General features: G+C 39.5%; 1 protein-coding gene across 1 annotated transcript in view; it reads right to left on the reverse strand.

Moving 5' to 3' along the window:
- Positions 1-13,654, reverse strand: part of LOC141101163 (cadherin-7) — a 463,705-nt gene that overhangs the window by 11,659 nt on the left and 438,392 nt on the right. Inside the window, exon 11 of the mRNA XM_073590022.1 lies at positions 2,488-2,739. Coding sequence (XP_073446123.1) covers positions 2,488-2,739 — 252 coding nt within the window. The remainder of the gene's footprint in view (positions 1-2,487; positions 2,740-13,654) is intronic.

Below are 13,654 nucleotides of genomic sequence, written 5' to 3' on the forward strand. Positions count from 1 at the left end.
GGTTGATTTACTATTTATGGTGGGTTTTTATTTTTGGCAGCTGTCGCACGCTAAAAGACACTTTTTATTGTAAAAATAGTCTTTGCATCACCACATTTTGAGAGCTATAATTTTTCCATATTTTGACCCACCGAGTCATGTGAGGTCTTATTTTTTGCGGGACGAGTTGACGTTTTTATTGGTACCATTTTTGGGCATGTGACATTTTTTGAGTGCTTTTTATTCCGATTTTTGGGATGCAGAATGAACAAAACCAGCGTTTCATGAATTTCTTTTGGGGGTGCGTTTCCACCGTTCCGCATGCGGTAAAATTGATAAAGCGATTTTATTCTTCGGGTCAGTATGATTACAGCCATACCTCAACTACTTTTTTATTATGTTTTGGCGCTTTTATGCAATGAAAACAATTTTATATAAAAAATAATTATTTTTGCATCGCTTTATTCTGCGAGCTATAACTTTTATTTTTTCACTGATGATGCTGTGTTGCAGCTCATTTTTTGCGGGACAAGATGATGTTTTCAGCGGTACCATGGTTATTTATATCCATCTTTTTGATCGCACGTTATTGCACTTTTTGTTCAGCGGTATGATAAAGCTTTACTTTTTGCTTTGTTTTTAATTTTTATTTTTTAAGGGGTTCAATAAAGAGGTTAACTAGTGGGACAGTTTTATAGGGCGGGTCAATATGGACAAGGCGATACCAAATATGTGTACTTTAATTGTTTCTTTTATCTTCAAAAAATGAATTTATTAGGGAATATTTTTTTAAAAAATTTATTTAGCGATTTTTTATGAATTATATTTACACTTTTTTTAACTTTATTACATTCTCTCAGGGGGGACATCACTGTCATGTGACAGATTGCTGTGACAGATCAGCGATCTGTCATAGGCAGTGCTGGAGGCTTCCTCATGCCGGCGCTTTGCAGGCATGAGGAAGCCGGCTCCCTGCAGGCCCCCGAAGGTCCCCGCTGCCATATTGGATCCAGGGACCTGCAGGGAAGTAGGCCCCCCGCAGCAGCGCTGCACACTGCGCTGCTGTAGGGGTCTCAGGGAAGCACGGAGGGAGCCCCCTCCCTGCCGATGCTTCCCTAAACCCCCAGTACACTGTGATCGTGTTTGATCGCAGTGTGCCAGGGGTTAACATGTCAGGGGCGGTCCGTGACCGCCCCTGACACATAGTGCCGGGTGTCAGCTGTGATAATCAACTGACACCCAGCCGCGATCAGCTGCGCTCCCCCCGTGAGCACAGCTGATCGCGCTAGACGTACTATTCCGTCCTTGGGACTTAGGTCCCAGGTCACATGGACGGAATAGTATGTCTAATGTAGGAAAGGGGTTAATTTAGGAATTATCGCTTAAGGCCCTTTCACACTGAGTTCTTTGCCACATTCAGTGGTCCTATCTGGGTGATATCCAAACATCTCCATCGGGGCTTACACCCAAATACCATGCAAAATAGGATTCGGGTGTATGTGCCGATGGGGCCATTAACTGTAATGGTGCCAATAGAGTCACAATGTGCTTTGTTGGGCATCATTCTTGGGCATATAAGCCTATTGGAGGTGTCTGAGAGTCAACCTTTAGTAGGTGCATATGTTCAAAACTGATGCACGACAGAGCACATTGTGACTCTGACCATTACAGTCGATAGCCTGAATCCAATTTTGTATGGTACTTTGGTAAAAGCCCCGACAGGACCAACAAATGTAGGACCCAGCAAAATATGAAAGTACCCTTAGATTTAGTTTTCCTATAATGTGTTAGCAGTAGAGATGATAAAACCTTTAGCATTTAAAATTTGCCAGGTTTAGCAAATATTTGCCAAAAATTTTATTTAATTCTAATTTCAGTGCTAATTTAGGTATGGTGGAGGAGGAGGAGAATGAGGAACAGAGAGAGATGAGAGAGAGAGATACATCCTTTGTACCAGACGGGTGAGAACTGTGTGTTATTTGAGTATGTTAATCAAGTAGACTGGCAGTAATACAGCTGCCACCTGTCAGTGTAACTGCCTGTCTCTCAATGCAGTTAAATTTTCATCAAAACTTGTGCCTTTTTCTATCTCTATGTTGAATGAGCTGTGTGCTCTGACCTCTATCACTATCCTGTAAAAGCATAAAATGGAGCTCCTTGTCGGACCCCCATATTTTATACTCGCTGTAAAAGTCCTCCAAGATTGGCTATGCTATACCATGTGATGTAATAGCTGCATGGCATTATGGGAAAGCCAACTTGGCCCCTCCTTTCACCATTAGCCTGCTCTTCATCAATGTGTGAAATGGCACGGGGCATTTTTTCATTTGGCCAATCGAATAGCAAAGTATTTGAATTCATGGTGATATATGAATTTCAGGAATTCAATTTGTTGTGGATTGAACAGATCATGTTAACAGTAATAATCAGTATCGGGAATTTCATGCCATAACATGCAACAACATATTATATTTTGATGATGATATTCACATACAGTACAAAACTTACCCAACAGTGTGAGAACACAGGCCAATATTGCGATCAGCGCTCCAGTACTTAGTCCTGCAGGTAACGTGTAGGCTTCAGCATTGCACGTCTGAGCAATTCCATCCACATCACAATCACAAACCCTGATAGTAAGGGTGTTGGTGCTACTAAGCGATGGAGTGCCACTGTCCACAATAACAATTGGTAAATAAAAGACAGGCTGTTCTTGCCTTCTAAATCCATTCCTCTTTGTAAGGATTGAAGCTGTGTTATCTATAGTAAGAAATAAATTGTTAGTGTACGTAGGTGGTAAAATATTTATGAAATCCTCAATAGTGCAGGAGATAAATTGTTTAAAATCTTTAAAAAATATAGTTGCATTTAGTCACGAAACCGGCGGATAGTAATTCTGTTTTGAGTTGATGAATGTCACCAAACTTTATGTAGGAATTGGCTAAGGGAACAATAAAAGCACAATAGGGTGTTATCCAAATTACAGCGTTTAGGTAAAAGGCAGTACCACTCACCTGATGCAGCTGTGTGAAACTCAGCACTGTAAAAAGTATCAAATAAGGATTCCAGCTGCTGCATGGCCACAAGCTGGCAAACTAACGTAGATTTAGAGTAGTCATAAATTGTGGGTTATCTGCGCTGCTTGTGTTATATCCAGCTAAGGAGTCCAAACGAGAGAAGGTGACTCTTCTAAGTGTTTTGAAGTATCCTTACTTCTTCAGGGGACCCTAAAATCATTGTGGTTCTCCTGAAGAAGTAAGGATACTTTGAAACGTGTACAAAATAAACTGTAGTATTACTCTCTTGATTGGACTCCTTTGTTGGCTATAACAACAGCAGCGCAGATTACCCACAACTTCAGAATACCGGGCTTAATATGTATCTGCTCCTATTGCTGGCACTATTCTCTTTGAAAATGTCTTACCCATGTTATTCTGGCTGTGCCAACCCACTAGTTACAAAATATAGTCATGTGACCAAAATATTTTTCATCTATGCCTAATAGTTCAGAATGCAGTTACTTGAAATCCAGTAATACTAAAAATAATAATAATTAGAAGTAGTTGTAGTAATAGACTAATAAATAATAGAGTAATTATAATATTCTAGATATCACAAATTACATTTGCTTGTATATAACTAACAGCAATAATACTTCAGCTATTATCACTATCTGGCTTAGTGTTTGAGGAACAGGATCTGAGCTAGATAGCAAGATAGCATGAAATATTGGGCACTCTACCTTATTTGTCAAGAGTCATTGGATAAAAACATGTTCTGCACAATTATGGGCGAGTTTACCATAAGCATTAGCCTAAATTATCATCTAAGCATTGTTTATAAACATGATATATAGATTTCATTTGGAGGCATTAGACTCCCTGTCAGAATCTAGACATGATACAAAGTCAAGCAAATGTCACATTGCAGATCTTCAATCAACAGAGCGCGTGAAGAGGGACAGGCAATTTAGCATTAGTTTTGATTTCGCACTTTTTGTCAGCGATGTATTACCCTTTGGCAATCCCAGAATTAATCAAACGGTCCACAGTACAAGAAAAAGAAATATGCACTCATGTCTTATACAAGCAAGTCCAATCTGGATACCTAGGGAAATTTTATACAAAAAAAACTAATGATATAGACTCTTCCGGTGGTTAAACAACTTCAGATGTTACTTATGTATATGCACAGTAAAAAGAAGAAAGCACAATAGCACTTTGAAAAAGGCCTCCACGAAAAAAATATTCATGTGTCTTTCATAATAAAGAGAACCTCGAGCACAAATATTATCTTGAGCTGGAGAAAAGAAAAAAATAAATTGTACTGACAAGAAGGAAAGAGTGATGACTTTTTTCAAAATGATGTCCTTGAAGATGTTATATACTACAGTTGATCTGTGGTTGCACAGAAAACAGTTACCATGACATTTCTTTATTATATGGCCGAGCGGACCGCTGTTTGTACCAAAGGAAAAAAATAAAAAAAAATAAAAAGACTGTGTTGGAAAGACTAGAAAAGCAGCAGAACACTAACAGAGAAAAGATTGTAGTTTTTGATTAAATAATTTTAGGCTGTCATAGTTATTTTCTGTCTGGAAGGGACGTCCATAGAAATGCACTTAAAACTTGTCCTTGGATGTCATTTAAATGGACGTTCCTCATTGTCAATACAAGACAGCAAAATAGATAATTACATTGGTCACTAATTAATGCTTAACGCTAAAATATACACCTCAAATATTTTTATTTAAGTTGCTATTATTTGCATTAATCAATGGATCATGCCAATAACCTTCAGTGTAGCTAATATAAATTCAGAGGTGATGATTTTACCTGTATCCTAATTATAGGATAGATAATGTGGTACAGTGTAATAGAAATAGGAAAATTTATTATTCCTTTCTTCTTTCCAAAAATGAGATCACATGAAGTTTCTAGCTGCCCTAAAAAAGTATATTTTTTTTGCTGCACTTCTGCTCATCCACCAACTTTGTGTGACACCAATGCGTAAAGGACACAGATATCAACAATCATGTGGATAGAAAATATAGGCCTACATATCTATCAATGACATTAAATGTCATGGAAGTAATAAACTATAGTATTTTTTACAATTTAAAAATGTGTTGTACTTCAGGAAAATGCCAATTATTTATAGTTACATCCTTATGTGAACCTGCTTCAGTGACATCTGCCTCAGTCGCCTGACACCATCACATTTACTCTGCAAATAGCGCTGGTGTAGAAGGAGCTAGCATTGCTGGCAAGTGTCGTCCAACTAAGAAAACTGGAATGTCTGTAACTATTTGTGCTAGTGTGTGTGGGTAGTTGTAATCAGCTCCCAGCTATGGTCTATGTAATAGGATCATACCCTATTAGGAGTTGCTTGGACTGTGGTTGGTGTTGTTGTTTGCATTTCCTTACACATCTCTGGTTCTATATGTGCTGATATGTTCCTGAATTGGCCTGATCCAAACTTCATCAGGCCCCTAATACCGCCTGACTTTGACCCCAACCTGTCTGACCTTCATTTTGATGGACTTCCTGGTTTCTGACATTGGCTATTCCTCAAAATACAATTTGGTTTCCTGACTGTGTCTGGTTCTGTCCCTCCAGTTACTGATCTGTTTTGTTTTACTGCAGTTGCCTCATGTTTGTCCCTCCAGCAACCACGTACTGGGTGCATCTGACGTTGCCCTCTGGTAAGTTCAGATCCCTGTAAAGGTTAAAGAGTTAAGGTGAGGTTTGCTCTGAGACCTGATATACAGAATGACTAGTGATATGTTTGTCTATGTTTGCATTTCTACCTTTTTTTAAAGCCTCATATTGACTTTATAATAGTACTAGCTGAAGAGCCCGGCGTTGCCTGGGCATAGTAACCAACTGTGGTTAGTTATAACAAATTATAATGATTATATTGCACATAAAAACATTTCACATCATATATTCAATACTACAGATTTGCAACACAAATTATCTAAACATTTACCAACGTATTGATAATATTTTATTTTCAACTCATTCAAGAGCCTTTTGATAAACAACATTTTTGGTTTTTCCTTTCGGTGCAAAGATGAACAGATTTTTGGCATTTCCAACTCTTGAACAGATCACATAAAGTTGACCTTGAGAAAAGCATGGAGATTTCAAATCGATCCCTACTACTTAAATCGATCCCTACTACTTTCAAGGACTGTCCCTGAGCATTGTTAATGGACATTGCAAATAGCAGTTGAACTGGAAACTGGAGGCGTTTCTATGGATAACACCATAGAAATGATAATAATAATAAGCCTCAGTTACCACAACTGTCTACAAAGAAAACTGTTGCTGATAGCAACCAATCACAGCTCATTTTTCATCTTTTAAACAGCTCTGGGACAGCGTGGCGAGTTTTGAGTGGCAACTTTTGTGTTTCGATTTTTATGTGGCAAGGTTGGTGTATGTGTGGTGAAATGTGTGCTGAGGGTGGTATATGTGTTGAAGCACGTGGTAGTGTGTGGCACATTTTGTGTGTATTCATATCCCCGTGTGTGGTGAGTATCCCATGTCAGGGCCCCACCTTAGCAACTGTACGGTATATACTCTTTGGCACCATCACTCTCATTCTTTAAATAAGAAAAAATGCCATCTTACCCGGTTAGTTCAAAAGATAAGCTGCTATACTGTATAGGCTCTCAGCAACGGATAAATGACAGGAGCTCTCGCCAACAAATAATTGCGAAAAGGAGATAAATTCTTTAAGTTCCCCATGTTCACATCTGTCAGTTGTCAATTTGCCTCCAATACTTTTCCTTTCACTTTTTCCCCATTATGTAGATAGGGGCAAAATTGTTTGGTGAATTGGAACGCACGGGGTTATTATTTCGCCTCACAACATAACCTATGACGCTCTCGGGGCCAGATGTGTGACTGTGCAAAATTTTGTGGCTTTAGCTACGACGGTGCAGATGCCAATCCCGGACATACACACATACAGTACATACATACACTTTTTCCCCACTATGTACCTAGGGGCAAAATTGTTTGGTGAATTAGAACGAGCAGAGTTAACATTTTGCCTCACAACATAGCCTATGACGCTCTCAGTGTCCAGACGTGTGACTGTGCAAAATTTTGTGGCTGTAGCTGCGACGGTGCAGATGCCAATCCCGGACATACATACATACATACAAACATACACACACATTGAGCTTTATATATTAGGTAATTAACTTTCAAACTTTCTTTTTGCATTAATGCCTCATTTCTCAAGATCCCAGCTAATAGTATATGGGATCCATGATTGTTTACTGGCAGAGGCTAAGGGTTATGATTTATTGCAAAACACAGCATTGATAACTCCACCATAATGTGTGGTCATCACATAACCAAGGCAGATTTTAAGCTCTTGAATATGTATGGTGGACAAGATTTATTTTGGTAAGTTTTGCACTTTTTTGTGAAAAATTCTTCATCTAGTTGAAGACCTATTTATTGTGTGGTTAAATCACTTTGTGCTTCACTTAAAAAAGAACCATGTCTTACTTGGGGAGGACGTGTTTTAGTAATAAAGACGTTGTGTCTTAAAATTTGTCATTGTGCTAAATTGTGCTAGAGATATCCCAAATTTATCAGTCTTTACCTGCCTTGATAAATTAGGTGAATTTTAAGTTACCTAATGGACTAAAACTATTAAGGCCTCTCACATTTCATTAGCTGCAAAAACCTATAAACACATACTTATAAGAGTATGAGCCATACATAAAAGACAAATCTTTATCGAACACTTTCAAAACCTGAAATAAACATTTTAAAGGAGAATATCAAACATAGGTGAAGCCACACACAAAGCCTCAAAGAACAGCTAACAGTAGTATATGCTGTAAAGTCCCCAAAAATAAGACTATTTTAAAAAACGCATCCCTCAACATATTCAATACTGGTATCAGGAAGTTTATTAACCCTTGCGGTGCTTTTCGAGAGCTATTACAGAGTGGCATGACAGAAAGGAAAAATTTCATTTTTACAACCTACATGTTGCTAACTTCTGGGCAGGCCACTATAGCCAGTAGACTCTAAGGCCATTTTTGTTTCCTCTAGTTGCCATGGCAAACATCAGGACCACACAATCATGATCTCAGGGTGCCAATGGGGATAAAGAGCTAGCCCCCACATTCTGTTAACCATGTAGATGTCATAGTCACTATCATCAATGACAGCATCTAAGGGAATAAAAAGCCATGATTGGTGCAAACACCATTCGAGGCTAATGCAGCACGGTGTCAGCTATAGTGTACAGCCGACAGCTGCTGCATTTTCGCCCGTCGGGTGATGCTATTGTCTAACATGTGAGGTCAGTAAAGAAATGTAGTGGTGGTCAGTGTTCAATAAACATTTGTCTTTTATGCATGGCTCATACTCCCATGTGTTTATACAGTTGTGGCCAAAAGTATTGACACCCCTGCAATTCTGTCAGATAATAATCAGTTTCTTCCTGAAAATGATTGCAAACACAAATTCTTTGGTATTATTATCTTCATTTAATTTGTCTTAAATGAAAAAAACACAAAAAAGAATGAAGCAAAAAGCAAAACATTGATCATTTCACACAAATCTCCAAAAATGGGCCAGACAAAAGTATTGGCACCCTCAGCCTAAAACTTGGTTGCACAACCTTTAGCCAAAATAACTGCGACCAACTGCTTCCGGTAACCATCAATGAGTTTCTTACAATGCTCTGCTGGAATTTTAGACCATTCTTCTTTGGCAAACTGCTCCAGGTCCCTGATATTTGAAGGGTGCCTTCTTCAAACTGCCATTTGTAGATCTCTCCCCAGGTGTTCTATGGGATTCAGGTCTGGACTCATTGCTGGCCACCATAGAAGTCTCCAGTGCTTTTTCTCAAACCATTTTCTAGTGCTTTTTGAAGTGTGTTTTGGGTCATTGTCCTGCTGGAAGACTCATGACCTCTGAGGGAGACCCAGCTATCTCACACTGGGCCCTACATTATGCTGCAAAATTTGTTGGTAGTCTTCAGACTTCATAATACCATGCACACGGTCAAGCAGTCCAGTGCCAGAGGCAGCTAAGCAACCCCAAAACATCAGGGAACCTCCACCATGTTTGACAGTAGGGACCGTGTTCTTTTCTTTGAATGCCTCTTTTTTTCTCCTGTAAACTCTATGTTGATGCCTTTGCCCAAAAAGCTCTACTTTTGTCTTATCTGACCAGAGAACATTCTTCCAAAACGTTTTAGGCTTTTTCAGGTAAGTTTTGGCAAACTCCAGCCTGGCTTTTTTATGTCTCGGGGTAAGAAGTGGGGTCTTCCTGGGTCTCCTACCATACAGTCCCTTTTCAATCAGACGCCAACGGATAGTACGGGTTGACACTTTTGTACCCTCGGACTGCAGGGCAGCTTGAACTTGTTTGGATGTTAGTCGAGGTTCTTTATCCAACATCCACACAATCTTGGGTTGAAAACTCTTGTCAATTTTTCTTTTCCGTCCACATCTAGGGAGGTTAGCCACAGTGCCATGGGCTTTAAACTTCTTGATGACACTGCGCACGGTAGACACAGGAACATTCAGGTCTTTGGAGATGGACTTGTAGCCTTGAGATTGCTCATGCTTCCTCACAATTTGGTTTCTCAAGTCCTCAGACAGTTCTTTGGTCTTCTTTCTTTTCTCCATGCTCAATGTGGTACACACAAGGACACAGGACAGAGGTTGAGTCAACTTTAATCCATGTCAACTGGCTGCAAGTGTGATTTAGTTATTGCCAACACCTGTTAGGTGCCACAGGTAAGTTACAGGTGCTGTTAATTACACAAATTAAAGAAGCATCACATGATTTTTCGAACAGTGCCAATACTTTTGTCCACCCTCTTTTTTATATTTGGTGTGGAATTATATCCAATTTGGCTTTAGGACAATTCTTTTTGCGTTTTTTCATTTAAGACAAATTAAATGAAGATAATAATACCAAAGAATTTGTGTTTGCAATCATTTTCAGGAAGAAACTGAGTATTATCTGACAGAATTGCAGGGGTGTCAATACTTTTGTCCACAACTGTAGGTTTTGTTTTTCTTTAGGTGAATTTTAAAACTATCTAGCCTTCATCTACACTGTCTAATTATAGAGCAGAATTATTTACTCTATCACAATGAATCTATCCCAATGGAAGACATAAATGGAAATTCCCACTACTGAAATCAGAAATATCCATAAATTCTTTTATAAGTGGTTAAACTCTAAATGGGTATTCCCAGCTTAGCAAGTTATCACTTATACACTGGATTGGTAATAACATGTCATTTGCTGGGGATTACATTCACTGTCTTTAGGACAGCATTGCTCTGGCAACTCCATAAACAGCAAATTCGGATGGTGACACCATTAGTTTATTCAAAAGAGCTACTTCAAAGCCCTATTTTTAGAACTTTTAGGGGTCTCAGAAATAGGATACTCCAGCGATTAATGAGTTATTAGTACTGACGAGTGAGAATACTTGTTGCTCGAGATTTCCTGAGCATGCTCTGGTGATCTCCGAGTATTTGGATGTGCTCGGAGATTTAGTTTCTGTCACCATAGCTGCATGATTTGTGGCTGCTAGACAGCCTCAATTCATGTAGGGATTGCCTGTTTGTTAGGAAATCCCCACATGTATTCAGGCTGGCTAGCAGCCGCAATCATGCAGCTGCGGTGACAGAAACTAAATCTCAGATCAAATCCAAATACTCGATCACCCGAGCATGCTCAGGAAATCTCGAGTAACGAGTATACTCGCTCGTCACTAGTTATCACCAATCCCTTTGGATAGGTAATAACTTTGTAGGATTATAAGCATCTGGAGAGGCATTGTGTTTTTAAAATGAGATAAATGGAGTAATGAAATGGTGTCCTCTGACTGTTTCTGTTTAAATTGATATTATAAAGGAATGCATTAATGTTACATTAAATGAGAATGGCTACACATGCAACTGTAAGGACATATGGCTTGCACATTCATGTAATAAAAGCTGAAAACCTCTTGAAAATTATTTATAAATATCTTGTTATTGCAAGTATTATTCATTTCATACAGAAATGCATTGCTACATTAGCTTTTAATACATACGGTGCTGTATTGAGAATTTATTCAAAGAAATCACAAAGCAAATCATGAGAGAATTATTTAAAAGTTGCCATCACGTATGAATTACTTCAGTTCATAGTGATTACACTGAAATTGTTTAAAGATCATTTGCCTACTGGCTGCTTCAGAAGATTCATATTTCATCAACAGATGAAGGGTCGGAGTTTGCTGATGTCTATCTTAAAGATAAATTGATACACTGCATGGTTGATTGTACTACCCTAAGGACTCGTTTCAGAACTGATTGTACAAAATATTCCATGTATAAATATATATACACACTATATTATTTGTATTACTAAAATTTAAGGTTATTTGTAACATGTGACATAAGTCATCTGTACCACACACAATACTAATAAACTAGACAAAATCTAATGTGGTGTCACAAATGCCACAAGTGACTATCAGAATATAAGTGCTGTATTTCTATGCAAGAATTAAAGAGGTTATTTTTGACTTATTATTTTTGTGTATGGGACTAAGAACTACCATCCTGTTCTACACGGGGATGAGCTATGCCTTCTCAGTTGGCAATTCCCCAGCGTCATTTTACCTCTGGTTAACAAAGCAGCTCTTCCTTTTCTGCTCTGCTCTGTTGACGGGGCTTCACTGCAGATGTCATACTGGATTTCTGCAGTTAAGCAATGAGTAGCCAGCTGTGAATCAGCATGACATTGGCGTGGTGCGGATGTCTGATTGTTCCCCAATAAAATTGATCCTTTTTTTTTAAGCTTTGATATGCCAGTTATAAAAAATGTATTCTCACTTAGAAGACATATGCAAATCAGGCTCAAAGTGCAAGGGGAGCGTGTCAATGCACTTTGAATGACTAGTCTGAATATATTGACATGCCCCTAGTGCACTTTCAGTCTTGTTTGCATATGTTTCTTATGTCAAGTTGAGTGTCTTTCTTCATTAGAAGTAGAGATGGGCAACATTATTTAAGTGCAATTCAAGTCTTCTTGAATTTTACAAAAATCTGCATTTTAAAGAATACAGATTTTTGGAAATTTGCTATGCTGTGACCACCACCTTGCTGAATGGTAGAAGGGTGACAAAATGTTAAAAAGGTTAAAAAGAAAAATACTCACCTCTCTGGCTTTCCTGCTGCTCCCTGACCATCGCGTCACATCTCGGGCCTGCTGTTAACACTAGTCAGGGCATGCAGAACCAAGTAGGCCCTGGAGTTCACTGCTCGTGCACCCAGCCTACTTGGGGCTGGAAGCCCTGGCCTAGAATGAATAATGAGCCAGAGAGCAGTGGGAGAGTTGAGCGTTATGGTGAGAATAAATATAAATATTTTTTTCTTACCATATTTTTCGGACTATAAGATGCACTTTTTTCATGCAAAATGTGGCGGATAATAGGGGATACATCTTATAGTCCTGATGTACCTGCTCTGGCAGTCGTTGTGGAAGTAGGGGAGCGGCAGTGGTGGAGCGGCAGTGGTGGAGCAGCAGGTCACAGAAGGCAGGAGCTGACAGCTGTGGCTAACATCTGTGCACGCTGCTAAAGAGAAGACGCTGTTAGCCTCAGCAGCCAGCTTTCTGCAGCTGCCGGGCATTCGTGTGTGCCCGCTTCTTAAGGGAATGAATATTCACTACTCTCTACTCCCATAGGCATGAAATGCAGTGAATATTCACTCCCTTTAGTAGCAGGCACATGTGAATGCCCAGCAGCTGCAGGAATCCGGTGGTTGCAGCTAACACTGTGTCCGCTATTAAAAAGTAATGAATATTCATTGCTCTCCATGCACATTGTCCCAGCATGTGGAGCAGTGAGTATTTTGGCACCTGTCCTCAGCTTGTAAACACCGCATGACATCACTGCCATGTGCTGCTTACAACATAAATTAGCTACTGGCATCAGAACAGGAAGCTGCGAGGGTGAAAAAGGTGTTGTGAATTCACTTTCTGGCCTGCCTCTGGTTGCTAGTGAAGGTAGTGGAGCTGGTTGTATTGACAGAGGAGTCGCAAGTTCTCTTTCCGGGCTCCCTCTGGTGGTTACAGGAGGTAATGGAGCTGATCTAATTGACAGAGGCCTGCTACCTGATAATGAGGACGACGATTGGACATCTGGAGTCTCTGACTGGATTTAAGACAGCCGACTCCCTCTATCCGTGCTGGTGATTTTTCCTGCCTCCTGAGTTCTTAGTTTTCAGTTTAGTCCCTGCATGCTCAAGCTAAGTGTTCTTTGCTATTGTTCACATTTGATTTGGTTTTGTCTATTCAGTTTTGTGTGATCAGCCAGCCCCAGCTGGGGCTGTGCTGAATTTCCATCCTTATGTTACTGTTTGTGTCAGTTTGTTTTTGTCCCTTATTGGATTGGCCTCTTTTTGCTCTGCTTTCAGAATATGCCAGAGTGCTGATATAGTGGGAGAAGTCTAGTGACTTCAGAGTTTTTGCTATCAGAAGTGTTGGACATTTTTGCAGGGTTTTTTGCGTGATTGCAAACATTGTCTTTCCTCTCCTGTCCTTTCTAGTTAGTGTGGGCCCCATCACTTGCTCAGCCTATTTTCCTATCTGTGTTTGTGTTTTCATCTTGTCTCACCAAC

Source organism: Dendrobates tinctorius, unplaced genomic scaffold, assembly GCF_039654945.1.
Source record: "Dendrobates tinctorius isolate UK_male_01 unplaced genomic scaffold, ASM3965494v1 ptg000115l, whole genome shotgun sequence".
Lineage (NCBI taxonomy): Eukaryota > Metazoa > Chordata > Amphibia > Anura > Dendrobatidae > Dendrobates > Dendrobates tinctorius.